Source organism: Poecile atricapillus, chromosome 10, assembly GCF_030490865.1.
Source record: "Poecile atricapillus isolate bPoeAtr1 chromosome 10, bPoeAtr1.hap1, whole genome shotgun sequence".
Classification (NCBI taxonomy): domain Eukaryota; kingdom Metazoa; phylum Chordata; class Aves; order Passeriformes; family Paridae; genus Poecile; species Poecile atricapillus.
In genome coordinates this window covers 6,060,901-6,074,054 of record NC_081258.1, presented here as the reverse complement: position 1 = coordinate 6,074,054, position 13,154 = coordinate 6,060,901, and the positions used below count along the sequence as shown (strand labels likewise).

Sequence of the window (13,154 nt, the reverse complement as noted above, 5' to 3'; positions counted from 1 at the left end):
AAGGCCAAATGCTGATCTCAGAGATCCAGGACATAACAGCACTGAGAATCAGTTCAGGTACAGCTGGAAGGTTTAGATAGACTTTTATTGAAAATGAGGAGACCCAATGGCACAGGTTAACAGGAAGTAATTAAACATTCACATCTAGTTTCTCTAAGAAATGCATCAAATCTTGATATGCATAAAGATGTCACAGCTCCCAACAGAGGGGAGAGAACCACTCTGTGAAGGCTGCATTGACACACAGATTTGGTCAAGAGGTGGCCTCCTACTACAACTTTTTTCTAGGCTAAGAATCAAAACAAAGGCACATTCCTGATAGCTCCTTAATTTAGTTACATGTAAGGACCTCTTACACTTCCAGTAAGTTATTATTGTATGTTCAGAAACATTTGTCCCTACAGCAGCACTACACAAGATGGTAGGAAGGAATTCTATATAGCCAAAACAGTTACATACCAGTTTGGGATTTCTGTTTTTACAAGCAAGTAGAGCAAAACAGAGAGAAGATCATCTGCACACATGGTTTCCATGTTAACTAAAAAAAAGAATTCACATTTTGTATTAGTCATGTCATGGTTCAAATCAAGAGCAATAACTCTAAAGTTCTGCCTCTTAAAACTAAGGGCCAGCTCTACAAGTAGAGAATGCATGGAAAGCCCAGGGCAGGCCTCCAAATATTCTCAGTCTCTCACTGAAATAGTCTGCCAGGAGCCAACACAGATACAGTTTCTGCAGTACACATTGCAGTATTTGACTAGCATCCCTCCCTTCCCACATAGCAAGAGCCAGAGCATTAGCTCAAGATTTCTGAAATTCTTGAGGGCAAAGACTATGCTGAAGGTTGACACATTTTTCCATAGCCCAGCAGTCTTCCTAGAGAAAAGAAGAGCTGAAGTAGGGAAAGTATAAGTTCACTGTGCTACTCTATTTGCTTTGTAGAGGTATCTTCTCTTTTCAAGCTAGATAAAGTAAATGCCAGGTTAAGAGGATTGTGCTTTTGTATCACAGAACCATTCCTGTAATCCACAGCAGCACATTTGTTTGGCCCCACCCAACAGTGCATTTTGCAGAAGATGCATCTCAAGAATATCAGTTTCAAGATGTCACGGGAAGCATGGACAAACACACAAGAATGATCTAGCAGCAATCTCCAGTGTTTAAAATGGGTCACCCTCAGTGTCCTGGCAGATGTGAGCTTCCTACAATGTCCAAGCTGAAACATACACAAGCTAACCCAGCTCAGCCCACAGGAACCAGTGCTGACACATCTACCTCACTTCCCTTCCCTTTTGCTCCGTTCAGAGACTTTAATGACTCCAGCTCAATTGTGTTTGATCCCCAAGTGCTATCCAAACAGCTGCTTATGTACTGAAGTGCTTTCTGTGTGCTGGTCAAGTTTAAAATTATGAATTGACTAATTACTGACCTCTTTGGCTTGGAGACTGCATAATAACTTGTACAACTTTACGTAGACAAAGTAGCTTCTGTTGAGGGGAAGTGCATTTGTTCAACTGACCCAGTTCTCGCTTTGCACGTGGTATATTAAAACTACAAAATAATTAGAAAGGAATGATTAGCATTAGCTCCTCTGCAGGATATCCAAAGCCCAAGTTTTAACTTATTCAGAGCTGAACTGAAGAATGGTTCCAAAACACTCCCTTTCTACTCCAATTGCACCTGCATTTCTGTATCCTGTAGATGGCTTAAAAACATAAAAGGAGACAACCATCTATACAAAGATTGTCCTCATATGACACTTGCAAAAGTTTTTTTATACTTTGAGATGTATTATCAAAGCTTTGCTTGTGTCTGAAGGACACTTCCTAGTGTCTGAAGGAAGACAGTTTTTGGCTGGCACAATCATATTTAAGACAGGATCTCAGTGACTCTTCAAAGAATCCAGAGTTGTCTCTCTCACCTGAACTCAGGCTTCACTCCAATGTCTTTTTGCTGCAGGTCCTGAAGGCTCCTCGTGATTTTATTAAAATCAGCATCCTAATCAATAGAAAGGCAACAGGTTTTTTTAATTGTCTTAAATGGATATCTCTAGTATGCAGCAATCAAAGAAACTTACCTCACTTGCCTCAATGGTCCCCACATATTTGAAGACTAGATCATAAATAGCATGATGGATATACATCTGTAGAAAAAAACCCAGTATTTTAGGCATGAAAGGGAGAATTAAAAACAGCTTGCTAATTATTTTCCTTCATTTCAGATGCTTACTTCAACTGCTTGTTTGATCAGATTCATCTGCTCTTCTTGCTTTGCAAGCATCTTCTAGAAAAGCAAAGCCATAAACAGTATGAGAAAGTCAGACAATTTATTGCTTAAGTAACACTGTACTATGTATTTAGGGGAGTAAGCCTTTACCAAGTGCGAATCTCTCAAAAGATGCTGCAGACATTTGGTGTAAAGTGCATTGACAGAATCCTAGGAGAGAGAAAAGATAAAAGCCATCAGATTCAGGTTAATGGGACTCAAAGGAACAAAGCCTAAATAAGTAAAGTAAGTCTTCCCTGTCTCAAAAGCACACAGTATGGTAAGAATTCTAGCAATAATAACTGCATTTACTAAATGTTCAGATAGTGAAATTCTTAATGTGAATTCTTAAATGGGAATTACCACTTTTCCCTCCTCCCCCCTTTCACAACTCTAGGCTACTCTGACACAGAAAAGCTCAATAAGGCAAAGATAACAGCAGCAGTGAAGTGAATTATATTTAGCAAATTAGGCATCAGGAAGGAAGGTACTGACTATGTAGTGACGGAGGCTTTTCCTTTCGTGCTCTTTAAATGTTCTATAGAAAGATCCTATGTATTTATCAAATCTCTCACAGTGCCTTCCCAAGAACTCTCTAGCATCTTCAATGTTTTTAAGAGAATAGGAGTTTGATGAAGCTGTAGATTCACCTAAAATAAAAGCCAAGAATTAACACATAGCTATAATATGTATGCATGGTAAAATACACTTTATCCCTACATATACAGCCAGCTTGTGTGCACTGAAACATGAAGTCAGCTCAATGCACCTTAACTACCTAACTAGAGGTATTGCCTTTAATTAAAAGAATTTAATGTATCTCATTTGAGAAGGCTCCCCTGATTTTTATGTCAAATATTTATTTGGAATAGCTAAAATAGGTTTCACTTGGTTTTTACACTGGGATAATTTATTACCAGACACACTCGGCTTATGAGTTGTGTAAGTCAAGCTCGAAAGTAGAAGAAAAGCACTTTACAGTGTTGACAGAGTGCCCATGCAGGAAGCCAGAGTACTTTAGGTGAGCTGCAAAATCCCATCTTGGGCTTTTACATAAGCTATTCTTTATTTAGACATGCTTTCTCTGAACAGGAGAGCAAAGTTCCATGAAGCAACATTAAAGCAAATCCACTTTTTGTCTGAATAAGACAACTGAATCCCCCACTTAAAATTCATGCTGTTTTTCCAAAAAGTTTTTCTAGGCAAATCTTTCATCTACAGTCAAAGGCAGACAGCTAATAAGAGGCTTAAATCATTATTTTCAAATTACTTTTGAAATTAGAAATGCCATCACTTCTGAAAGACTGATATAACTGTATGAAGTAATGGCTATAAAGAATATCACAAGAATAATTTGAGGTATACATTAACACTTAGAGAATTTAAGGCTATATGAATGGCAGCTGGGTTGTTTTGGTTTTGTTTTTTTTTCAGAAAGCCTTCCATACTTTCCTCACAGTAGTACTTTCACACTACCCTAGTACTACTCTTTGCATTCACTTGTTTCAAATATTCTTATTTATTTAGGAAGACTGATGTTTTCATTTCAGAAAAAGCTGAAGTTTCTAAGCTTGTTAAGGGACTTCTGTTTTTCTTAATTAGTAAACACAGACTATTATACAAGTTCACAAGATCATGCTGTTAACATTCACAGTATTGACACTAGTCTTGAAAATTGTCTTACAGCCTTAAGGAGCACTTTCAGTGCAGGACAAAAACTGAGACATTCAACATCAAATTGGGCCATCACCAGGAGGCTTCTATCTAACTCTGCTACACAAATCCCTATCCCCCTACACAAATCCTCTATCCCCCTACAAAGTGATCATGGAAGAATTTACCTCTCCAGTTTTTTGTGTATCCACCTTGCATCACAAGACACATATGGTCACATATAGGATTAAATCCATTTTTTAAGCAGTCAGCACTAAAATGAGCATGGCTAAGAAAAATCATGCTGGATTAAGTATTCCACAGATGATTCTTAATTCAACAGAATTTAAGCCCCAGTCTTAGCACTAGTTTTTGCTGGGAGCAATTTGATATTTCTTTGCAGTAGCACACCAACATCTGGCCCAGCAAGCTCATAAATGCCAGGGGCTTTTAACCAAGCCAACACTTTCCAGAATGAAAGCATTTATAAATCAAACAGTAATTTGCTCACTGTGCAAAGGCAGCCACCAAACTGACACCAACACATACCTGAGCTTTCTGTTTTTTCCAATGGATGAGCTATGCACAATATACTAAAGCTTTCTTCTTTTTCATTGTAAAAGGTTTCCTCAAAGAGAACAGGTACTGAGAGAGTATAATTAAAACCAGTTCCTAGAACGATGAGGTTTCCTTGTATGAAGATCTCCTGAAGCAAAAAAAAGAGTAGATCAAGTGTGAAACTCTGCCAGAAGAAAAGTTACTCTTTGGCTTCTGCCTTGTATAGTTTAATTTCCAAGGTGGAGAAGAGAAACTTGCAAGGTGAAAAAGCTCCAAACTGGAGAAATTTCACATTTTCATGTTGTGTTGACACTGAAACAAAGGGTCCTTCATTGTGCAATGGCTGGCTGAACCTTGCTTACAGCCACTTCTTTTACAAGTCTAATGCTAGAGGTTTCAAACAATCACCAAGGTCTTGTCTGCAGATTTTAGAGCACTTTTAGTAGAAAGGAATAAAAAAACCCAACACCTTTACATCAGGACTTAAGCCCAGCCTCAGAAAAACACCACACACCTTTGTCTGTATTTCTCACACTTAGCTATCTTTTCCCAGCAGCTCCAGTGAGGACATTTGGAATAGGAAGATCCAGATGGCAGCCTGCAAACTATCTCTACTGCAAGCTGTATGTCCAAGTTCTCAGTCTGTACTGCAAAATTACAAATGAGAAACCTGGGGTGCTGTGCAGTGTCAGCCCTGCTTGCCTCCTCTGTAACCATTAGTTCACACAACCAGTCAGTAGCAGCAGTGAATCACTTACTGGAGTGTCCCCAAGCTACATGCAGATATCAAACAGAAATACCTTTCCATTTAAGGTTTGAAAATTTTCTTCCAGCGGCTTCAGAACATAAGATTCAAACTGGCAGGTAGAAAGACTGTTGCTTGAAAGGCTTCCTTTGCATGGAACTAGCACCTAAAAAATGTTAAATCATGCTTAAGAGAGAGATGCTGTGTACTGCCAGCTATATATTGATACCTTTTGTCCTTAAAAGGCAAGGAATTAAATCAGGCTTATAAATATTTACAGTACACATATAGGAACTATAGGTACTTTTACTTAAAAAGAAAAGGGTATCACTGGACACACAGTCTGATAATTAACCAGAAATTTCACTTAGTAACTTATCTGAAAAAGGCTGACAGATGCAACTGAAGCAAACAATACTAAGGAAAGTAAATTAAATATTTATTTACTTAGCACCATTCACAAATAACTTAAAATGACAACAAATTACTTAAAATTAAGCATCTAATAAAAAAGTGAAGTATATTTTCAAACTTAAATGAAAATCCATCAAAAAAATAAGATAAGCATCCTGGGTTCAGATCAAGAGATTGGAAATTTGGGACAAATTCTTAATTAGAAAGAGACAATCATCAGGTAACAATAACCTCCATGTTTACTGGAGTCTCTACACACTTAATTGTGAATGAAAATTAATTGCAAAATACTCAGATTAGTAAATATTAAGGACTGGAGTTTTTATTCCAGGTCAGTTTAATAGCTTTATTTTTCTGTGTAAAATGCTGTCAAATGAGTAACTACTTGTCCACAAGGCATTTCAAGGGGTCAATCCCATTTAGTTATAAACTTGTGAGAGAATGTGTAACTTCACTTCATAGAAAAGAAAATAAGTTTCCTGTAGAGTTTACAAACAGCACCAACCTTAGCTTTTTACTGCCTTGCAGTATATCAAGGGATTCATATTAAGTAAATAACATGCAACTTAAACTAAAAATTGTTCTGCTTCATTTCCAAGTTTTGTAGGCTTTAACTAATCTTCACATGTTTCATAGCAGGCATGATTTAAATTCAAATAGCCACTATTTACTAAGCAGCTTTTAAATATACTTTTCCATACTTACAATACCATGGAGTTCTGCAACTTTGCTGCATAGATCAGGACGTCGCTTCTGAATGGCCAAATAAAAGGGATTTTTCAAGATATCTTCATCATACATAGCCATATGGACTTCAGCTATTCCAAGGAGATGTTCTAAAATACATATGGAGAATGGTTGATGGGTCATACATGGTATCTGTTAAAGCATAATATTTGGGAATACATAGGAGCAGTTTGGTTATCCTTATCCAAAAGGAAAAAGCAGTTTCAGGTTTTGATGTAAGCAGCCAATGGCACTGCTTAACTACTAACTGCAGTTGCTTAGAAGTTATTCAGACAGAGTATTTTTCGATTATACATTTCCAATCACACAATTATCCTCAATGTCTCCTTAGGCCTTCCAGGTGTTGGAGCCCAACTCTGAGTATCAGAGAGGAGAAGATAAGATCAAAATTATGACCACTTTGATATACAAACTAACTTCTCCTGGTGAGATCTAAAGCAAGAGACAAATAAACAGCTTTTTCACAGCAGATTCTACTGCACCACAGGACATTGATGCTTTTGAACTATGCTCATGTAAGTCTTAAAACTCACCTGTATAAGGATTACTCACACACACACCAATGAGACACCCAGACAGTGTAACAGAAACCCTCGTGTAAGACAATCCTCAACTTTCCAGGGAAAGTTAGAGAGGTACACCAAGGAGATATGAATATCCATGCCATAATTAAAAAGCCACCATGAAATTTATCATAATTTGTGGTCATCTCTACTCTCATGAAAAGAGTCTCAGTGATTTGAAGATAGGCTGGTGGGTAATATTTGGCTAAACCGAGAGCAAAAGAGCAACCAGAGAACAAAAATCTAACCTGTAAACATTGGAAATGCTGTCACTAGGTGTCACAGTGCCCTGGAGAAGATGATCCCTAAGGAATCAGACCTTTACCTCTTCACTTCCTCACTTCCAATTCACTGTAACACATCATACATAAGGGCAGGAAAAACCCTAACAGGTCCCCCCTGGAATAACTTCAGGATTTTTATTTTTTTTTTTAAATAATTGAGATTAATAGGTATACAAATGCTTAAATAACAAGCTTGCTCTATCTTTCCCCTCATGCAGGTTCCCTTAGGAATCCACAGAAGTTGCACGATTTCCTCATGCAATTTCAGCTGTATATAGTACAAAAGGGTGAGCACAGCTAGAGACTTTAATTTGAGCACACCACCCTTACACAACCAGTATCCCCCTGTTTCCTCAATGCAGAATTATTCCTAACATGTTATTCACCCAGTGTGAGCTCACTGTATGTCAGTTTAAGGGAGTGGAAAAAACATACACCCAATTCCCATTGATTCCAGATAGCCTTTGAGTTTCAGCCATGCTATCAGAGCTGATCTACAGCCCCTCAACTGAGCTGGACTCTGCTCCCTCCTGGTCAGGCACCAGTGGAGTTCCCTTGGAGAGCTAAACACAGACACAACCACTTAAATCTACAAGTCATTTCCACTATAAAGGTATCACCAGTTACTTACAGCTTGGACAACCCCTGCCTGAACCACTGAAGTCTGGCAGTGGCAGGTAAGTGCCTCAAGCAGTTTCCCCACACAATTCCAGACAAAATGGTCCATCCACCTTCAAAGCATATAACAACAAAAGCTTCTAGGAAAGAGTACTTATCCAGGGCTCCCGTATCAGCACAGCTATGCAGTTTGCTAACACCATGGGGAAGAAAATGTTTGCTCATTGACACCTTCAGAATACCAATTAAGTTGAGTAATTAAAGACTGAAAAGTCTTTAGAAAAAGTCTCTAGAAAAAGTCCAGCTTAACATTGGCCCAACGAGCCCCAACAATCTGCATTTGAAGCCCCCCAAACCAACCATGTCCTGGGCTCATCCCCCTGCATGGGCAGCAGCTCAGGGGAGGGGAATCTGTCCCTCTTCCCAGCCCAGGTGAGACCCCTCCTGCAGAGCTGCCTCCAGGCCTGGGGTCCCAGCACAAGGACGTGGAGCTGCTGCAGCAAGTCCAGAGGAAGGGGACAAAGATGCTCCAAGGGCTGAAACCCCTCTGCTCTGGAGACAGGCTCTGGAACAGCTGGAGGAGTTCAGCCAGGGAAAGGTTCCAAGTGACCTTATTGCACCCTCCAGTACCTAAACAGGCTGGAGAGAGACCTGGGACAAGGGCCTGAAGTGACAAGACAAGGGAAAGAGCTTCCCACTAAAAGGCAGCGGATTTGTATTAAACATACAGAAGAAATTCTTCCCTGTGAGGGTGCTGAGGCCCCAGCACAGAAGCTGTGGCTGCCCCATCCCTGGAAGTGTCCAAGGCCAAGCTGGACAGCTCTGCTCAGGTAGAAGGTGTCCTTGCCCACAGCCAGCAGCTGAACAAGATGCGCTTTAAGGTCCCGTCCAATCCAGACCAACCAATTCTATAATCCATGATCTGTCCTACCAGTGTCTGTGTAAACAGGATGATCACCACACGTAATTCCAACACATCATTACTATAAAGATTTCTTGGCAGGTAGCTGCAATCTGAGTCCAAGCTGTGGGCTTCTTCCTCAGCCAGTGCTGAGGGCAGGAGAAAAGGCAGCACAAACCGTGTGGCAGGTCCACTGCAGGAGCACAGATATCTCATTGCTGAGACACACCTTCACAGGCAGGACTAGTTAGCTACAAAAAAACCCTGCCTGCTGAACATCTGGCTAGGCCATAATTCCAAGTCTTAATGACTGCAGCCTGCAGTCCAAACGTGACTCGTAACAAATTAATACATATAACTAAATACAATTTAGTACAAGTCAAGCACCAAGCAGGGCTGTGCATCCACACATGTGCAACCTGCAAAACAGTTTGCCACAGGAACACTTGAGAGTCCCACATGCTTTTTTTTGGATGGTTTTGGACGTTCCCATCCTCATCACAGGAGATAAACTGACTGGAGCAAAGCTTGAAGTAAGAAAGGCAAAGGAGCCCTGTAAGCAGAATCCAATCCATGGAAGGCAGTGATGTTTATAATTAAAACTGTATGAAGCAGGTCAGGATTTTTTTCCCCACAGGTGGATCAAGCTTTCAGTGAAGGACATTTTTCCCACATCTAAGAAGTAGGCCTTAAAAAAACAGGCTCAGGTTACAGATCAGAAACCTTCCAAAAGGGAAGATAAGCACATAGTTTAGATTGCTTGGCAAAGCTATCAAGTTTCTTATGTTGTAAATCTCCAGGAACATGTCAGACAAACCTCTATTAGAGGTGATAGTGGACATAGCAAAGCTGGGAGGGTGGATTACATGGTCTTTTGAGACACTTTCCGAATCAAGCTTTCATTAATGCAGTCATCCCACTGAGGTAGATTCATCTGCCTTTAGTTTGGTGAATTCATCTATCTGTCCAAGCAGCAGAAGATGGGACTGCTGTGATCCTCCCCAAGACAGCGATGGAGAAGCTGTTAATACACCACATACTGTGTCAGAGGGAAAAGCATACTGACACAAGGAGGCAACCAAGCATGAGACTGCAGTGCACAAATGTCTCAGATTCATTGCTGGTCTTTCAGCCTAACAAATCTTTAAGTCCAAAGATTTTTTCCCATAACAGAAGAGGAAGAGAACATATACCATTAATCCTCCACCTCACCATCAAAAAAAAAAAGAAACAACCCAAGTGATAAGCTTTGTCCAGAAAGAAATTTAAAGTAACAATTCCCAAGCAAAAACACTGTAAGAAATTCATGCGAGGAGTAGAAGCTCCCACAGAAAGCCTGACCTCATGAAGCTTGCTGCCTGTCTGACCTCCTAAAACACTGCCTGCACCTGAAAAAAAAAAAAAAGCACAACTGTAGAGTACTTTAAGAATCATTACTGATGAACCATCATAGGAAGAGCTCAAAATTACAATCTTCAAGTCCCAGTTCATGAGTTACACACCACAAATAACTAGTTCTAAACACTTAGTTGCAGCCACAGATTCTTTTACTACAAAACTACTGAGAGGGTTGAATCACACTCAGAGCTCCAGAAAGGAGTGAAAAGAAACTGCATACAAATATTGAATTCTGGCATTTCAGTTACTGTAATGCACCTAAGGTGCCATTGATGTGTTCCACCCCAGGAGGGAAGGTAAAATTTGCAGTACACACAGGTGTTTGTCACCCTCCTGGAGCAGAGCAGATGGGAACTGCATGCTCCACATGCATGCTCCTACACAGCAGGAAACAACCCCAACTAGCCACATTAGTACTGTTTTGAGAATCACAACTCTCAATTTCCTTCCCTTTTCTCTCTCCCTTAACCCCTGCAGCTGTTCAGTCTCTCATTAGGGGTTAGCTATCATACCTGATTAAAATGTGGGTATGAAAAACAACAGGTGGAATACTTATTACTTAAAACAGTTGAGTTACTTGATTCACTTGGCCCTTCATCACCTTTCCACAGCATTCTCCAGAGAGACAGAAGTGTGGATGTAGAAACAATTTAAGTCCTAAAAAAAAAAAGAGAAAAAACCAAACCAAAGGAATTAAGTCTACAGATTCAAGAGAGTACATTAAAGCTTCCCCAAAGCTCAGGCATTTTTGAGATTAAGTCAATTTCTTTCCACCCCAAAAGTTAAATGCATCTGAAAATACTGGCTAATGCATTGCTGTAATTCTAGGAACACATTAGAATTCTCCATTAAGAGTTTTCTGGCAGAACACAACATCCAGCTTCAACATAATTTCACTTGGGGATGACAGACTTACTCTTCTAGTTGCACCTTGCACAGCTTTAGCTTTACAGTGAAAACAGAAAATGCACAAAGCCTTAGATACATTACTAGAACTGATTAATGCTTAACAGAACACTCATTAAAAACTATCATCAGCTATATTCACTATGAAGTTTAGTGAATTCTATCATGCTGAGCAGTAAAGCAATACTCAAGCACTAATGTTATATAAAAGGTTTAAATGGAATCACTTCAGTGTATGGCTTCATGCCTATAAACACAGAAATAGCTCAAATTGCTGGGAGAACAGAAGCTAGCTGGATCAGACAATCTAATAAGCATTATGTTGCAGTTTAAAAAAAACTATAATCATAATCTTACAACAGACTAATCCTTTCTAGATCAAAAGCAGAGTGATAATTCTATCAATATAACCATGGTACAAAGGACAGCTCAAGTGAAAAACATGGAATCTAAGTATGCCACTGTTTTCTCTAAAACGCTGGAAATGAAACCTAATTACCTTTGGTACTGAAAACAGTGAATAGGAATAAATTCTGACAGTTCAGTTTCCCATTGATGGTGTTTTCCTTCAGAGATGGACAAGCGAGGAACCTTTACCAGAGCTTGCAGGTTTCAGTTCCTTTTAAGAAGTGCTTTGAAAATTAAACGAACGGCCATAAAAGTGGATGATGCCATTGTATTTGCATTGTTACTTAGCAGTTACCTCCTGTCCACATTCAACTTTTGTGCAACTATTTACTCAAACCTTAAGCTCATCATCTTCTGAACATCCTGCTACATCCTTACTAAAAACTTAACAAAACATTCTGCAGAGAAAATGTCTTTCATAACAACATGAGGGATGATGTATACAAACACTACATAGTCAATGCTGAGCAGCATAATATTCTGTGTTTTCACCATGGTATTTTAATAATAATTCAGCAGAACAAATTAATAACAGTTACTAAAGTTAGTAAAAATTATTAGCCAAGTTCAGTCAATTGTCTCCAGGACAGGAAGTTCAGATGTTACACTGGGATACTAACATCAAGTACCTCAGTGTCCTCTCCGCACACATCCAGCTTCAAGGGAGCAGAATGCCATGTTTCTCCAAAACCTTCAACACCAGATCCATTAGCACAGCAAGAAGCATAAATTCACTCAGTTTTATTTTACCAATATTGTCAAGTTTCATGTGGCAACACCAACTTCACCTTACCTTACAACAGGAACAACTACGGCTTCGTAACCCAGTAACTTAATATTCACTGAAGTGCTCAAAATAATGAGTAAACAAGGAGCAACTCATTACTCAACTAAAAGATTTTTATCTCAGATAAATAAACATAAAAACTTTATCAGAAACATATTGTTCTAGCAAACTGCACAGCTCCACAAAAAAAATAAATTAAAAGGAAGTAATTGTTCCCCAGTTCTAAGTTAAGGCTTTTTTTTAACAGAAGTGCATCCCCCACACACCACAAGAGCACCACTTCTTAGAAGGAACAGCCAAAGGTAGGCATATCTTAGAGCTCTTTACAAGCAAACAGGAATCTAACAGTGGAATTTAAATAGACTCAGTCCAAAAACTCAAGTTACCACTCCGGTTCCTGTTTTACAAGTACTATTAGTCCCCAGTTACTCTGCTTTTGGGCAAAAGTGACAATCTGAACTTGAGCCCTATTTTGAGGTGATCAACATTGACCTCAAAATAAAAACAGAAGATCATTTCTTTTTCTGAGCATTTAAAAATTCTAAAGGATGAGCATTGAGCATCCTGTGAAAAACACCTGACACATTCCAGAACACCTTGCTCACCACAAGGGCATAAATAAATAAATCTACTCCTACCCTTTTTAAATTCAGGTTCAGCTTGTACTGATTTCTGTAAAACAGAAGTATGCAAGAGTAGCACCTTTGAATTATCAGATTATAGAGTGGTGAATTCACATCAGTCAGCTCAAGGCTTACTAGCAACCAGTGAAAGACTAAGTTTTATCACCCCTGAACATGAGCCTGACACCAATGGAACAGTCTGGAAAGGAGGGGTCGTGAGCATTCCAGCAAGATACTAATTTCTCTCAGCATCTCCCTTCAAGGCACACATTTCTTCCATTGAA

At 39.3% G+C, this 13,154-nt stretch overlaps 1 protein-coding gene across 5 annotated transcripts in view; it reads right to left on the bottom strand.

The window, feature by feature from the left end:
- ANKRD27 (ankyrin repeat domain 27) overlaps positions 1–13,154 on the bottom strand; it is a 53,937-nt gene that overhangs the window by 25,256 nt on the left and 15,527 nt on the right. For all 5 annotated transcript variants that reach the window (XM_058845652.1, XM_058845653.1, XM_058845651.1 and 2 more), the window contains 10 exons: positions 6,341–6,471; positions 5,277–5,387; positions 4,468–4,624; positions 2,761–2,915; positions 2,377–2,436; positions 2,230–2,283; positions 2,078–2,143; positions 1,922–1,998; positions 1,430–1,551; positions 460–538 (listed from right to left, as the gene is read on the bottom strand). In XM_058845652.1, the coding sequence (XP_058701635.1) occupies positions 460–538; positions 1,430–1,551; positions 1,922–1,998; positions 2,078–2,143; positions 2,230–2,283; positions 2,377–2,436; positions 2,761–2,915; positions 4,468–4,624; positions 5,277–5,387; positions 6,341–6,442 (983 nt within the window). In that variant the 5' untranslated portion in view covers positions 6,443–6,471. Of the gene's footprint in view, positions 1–459; positions 539–1,429; positions 1,552–1,921; positions 1,999–2,077; positions 2,144–2,229; positions 2,284–2,376; positions 2,437–2,760; positions 2,916–4,467; positions 4,625–5,276; positions 5,388–6,340; positions 6,472–13,154 lie in introns of those variants that run through there.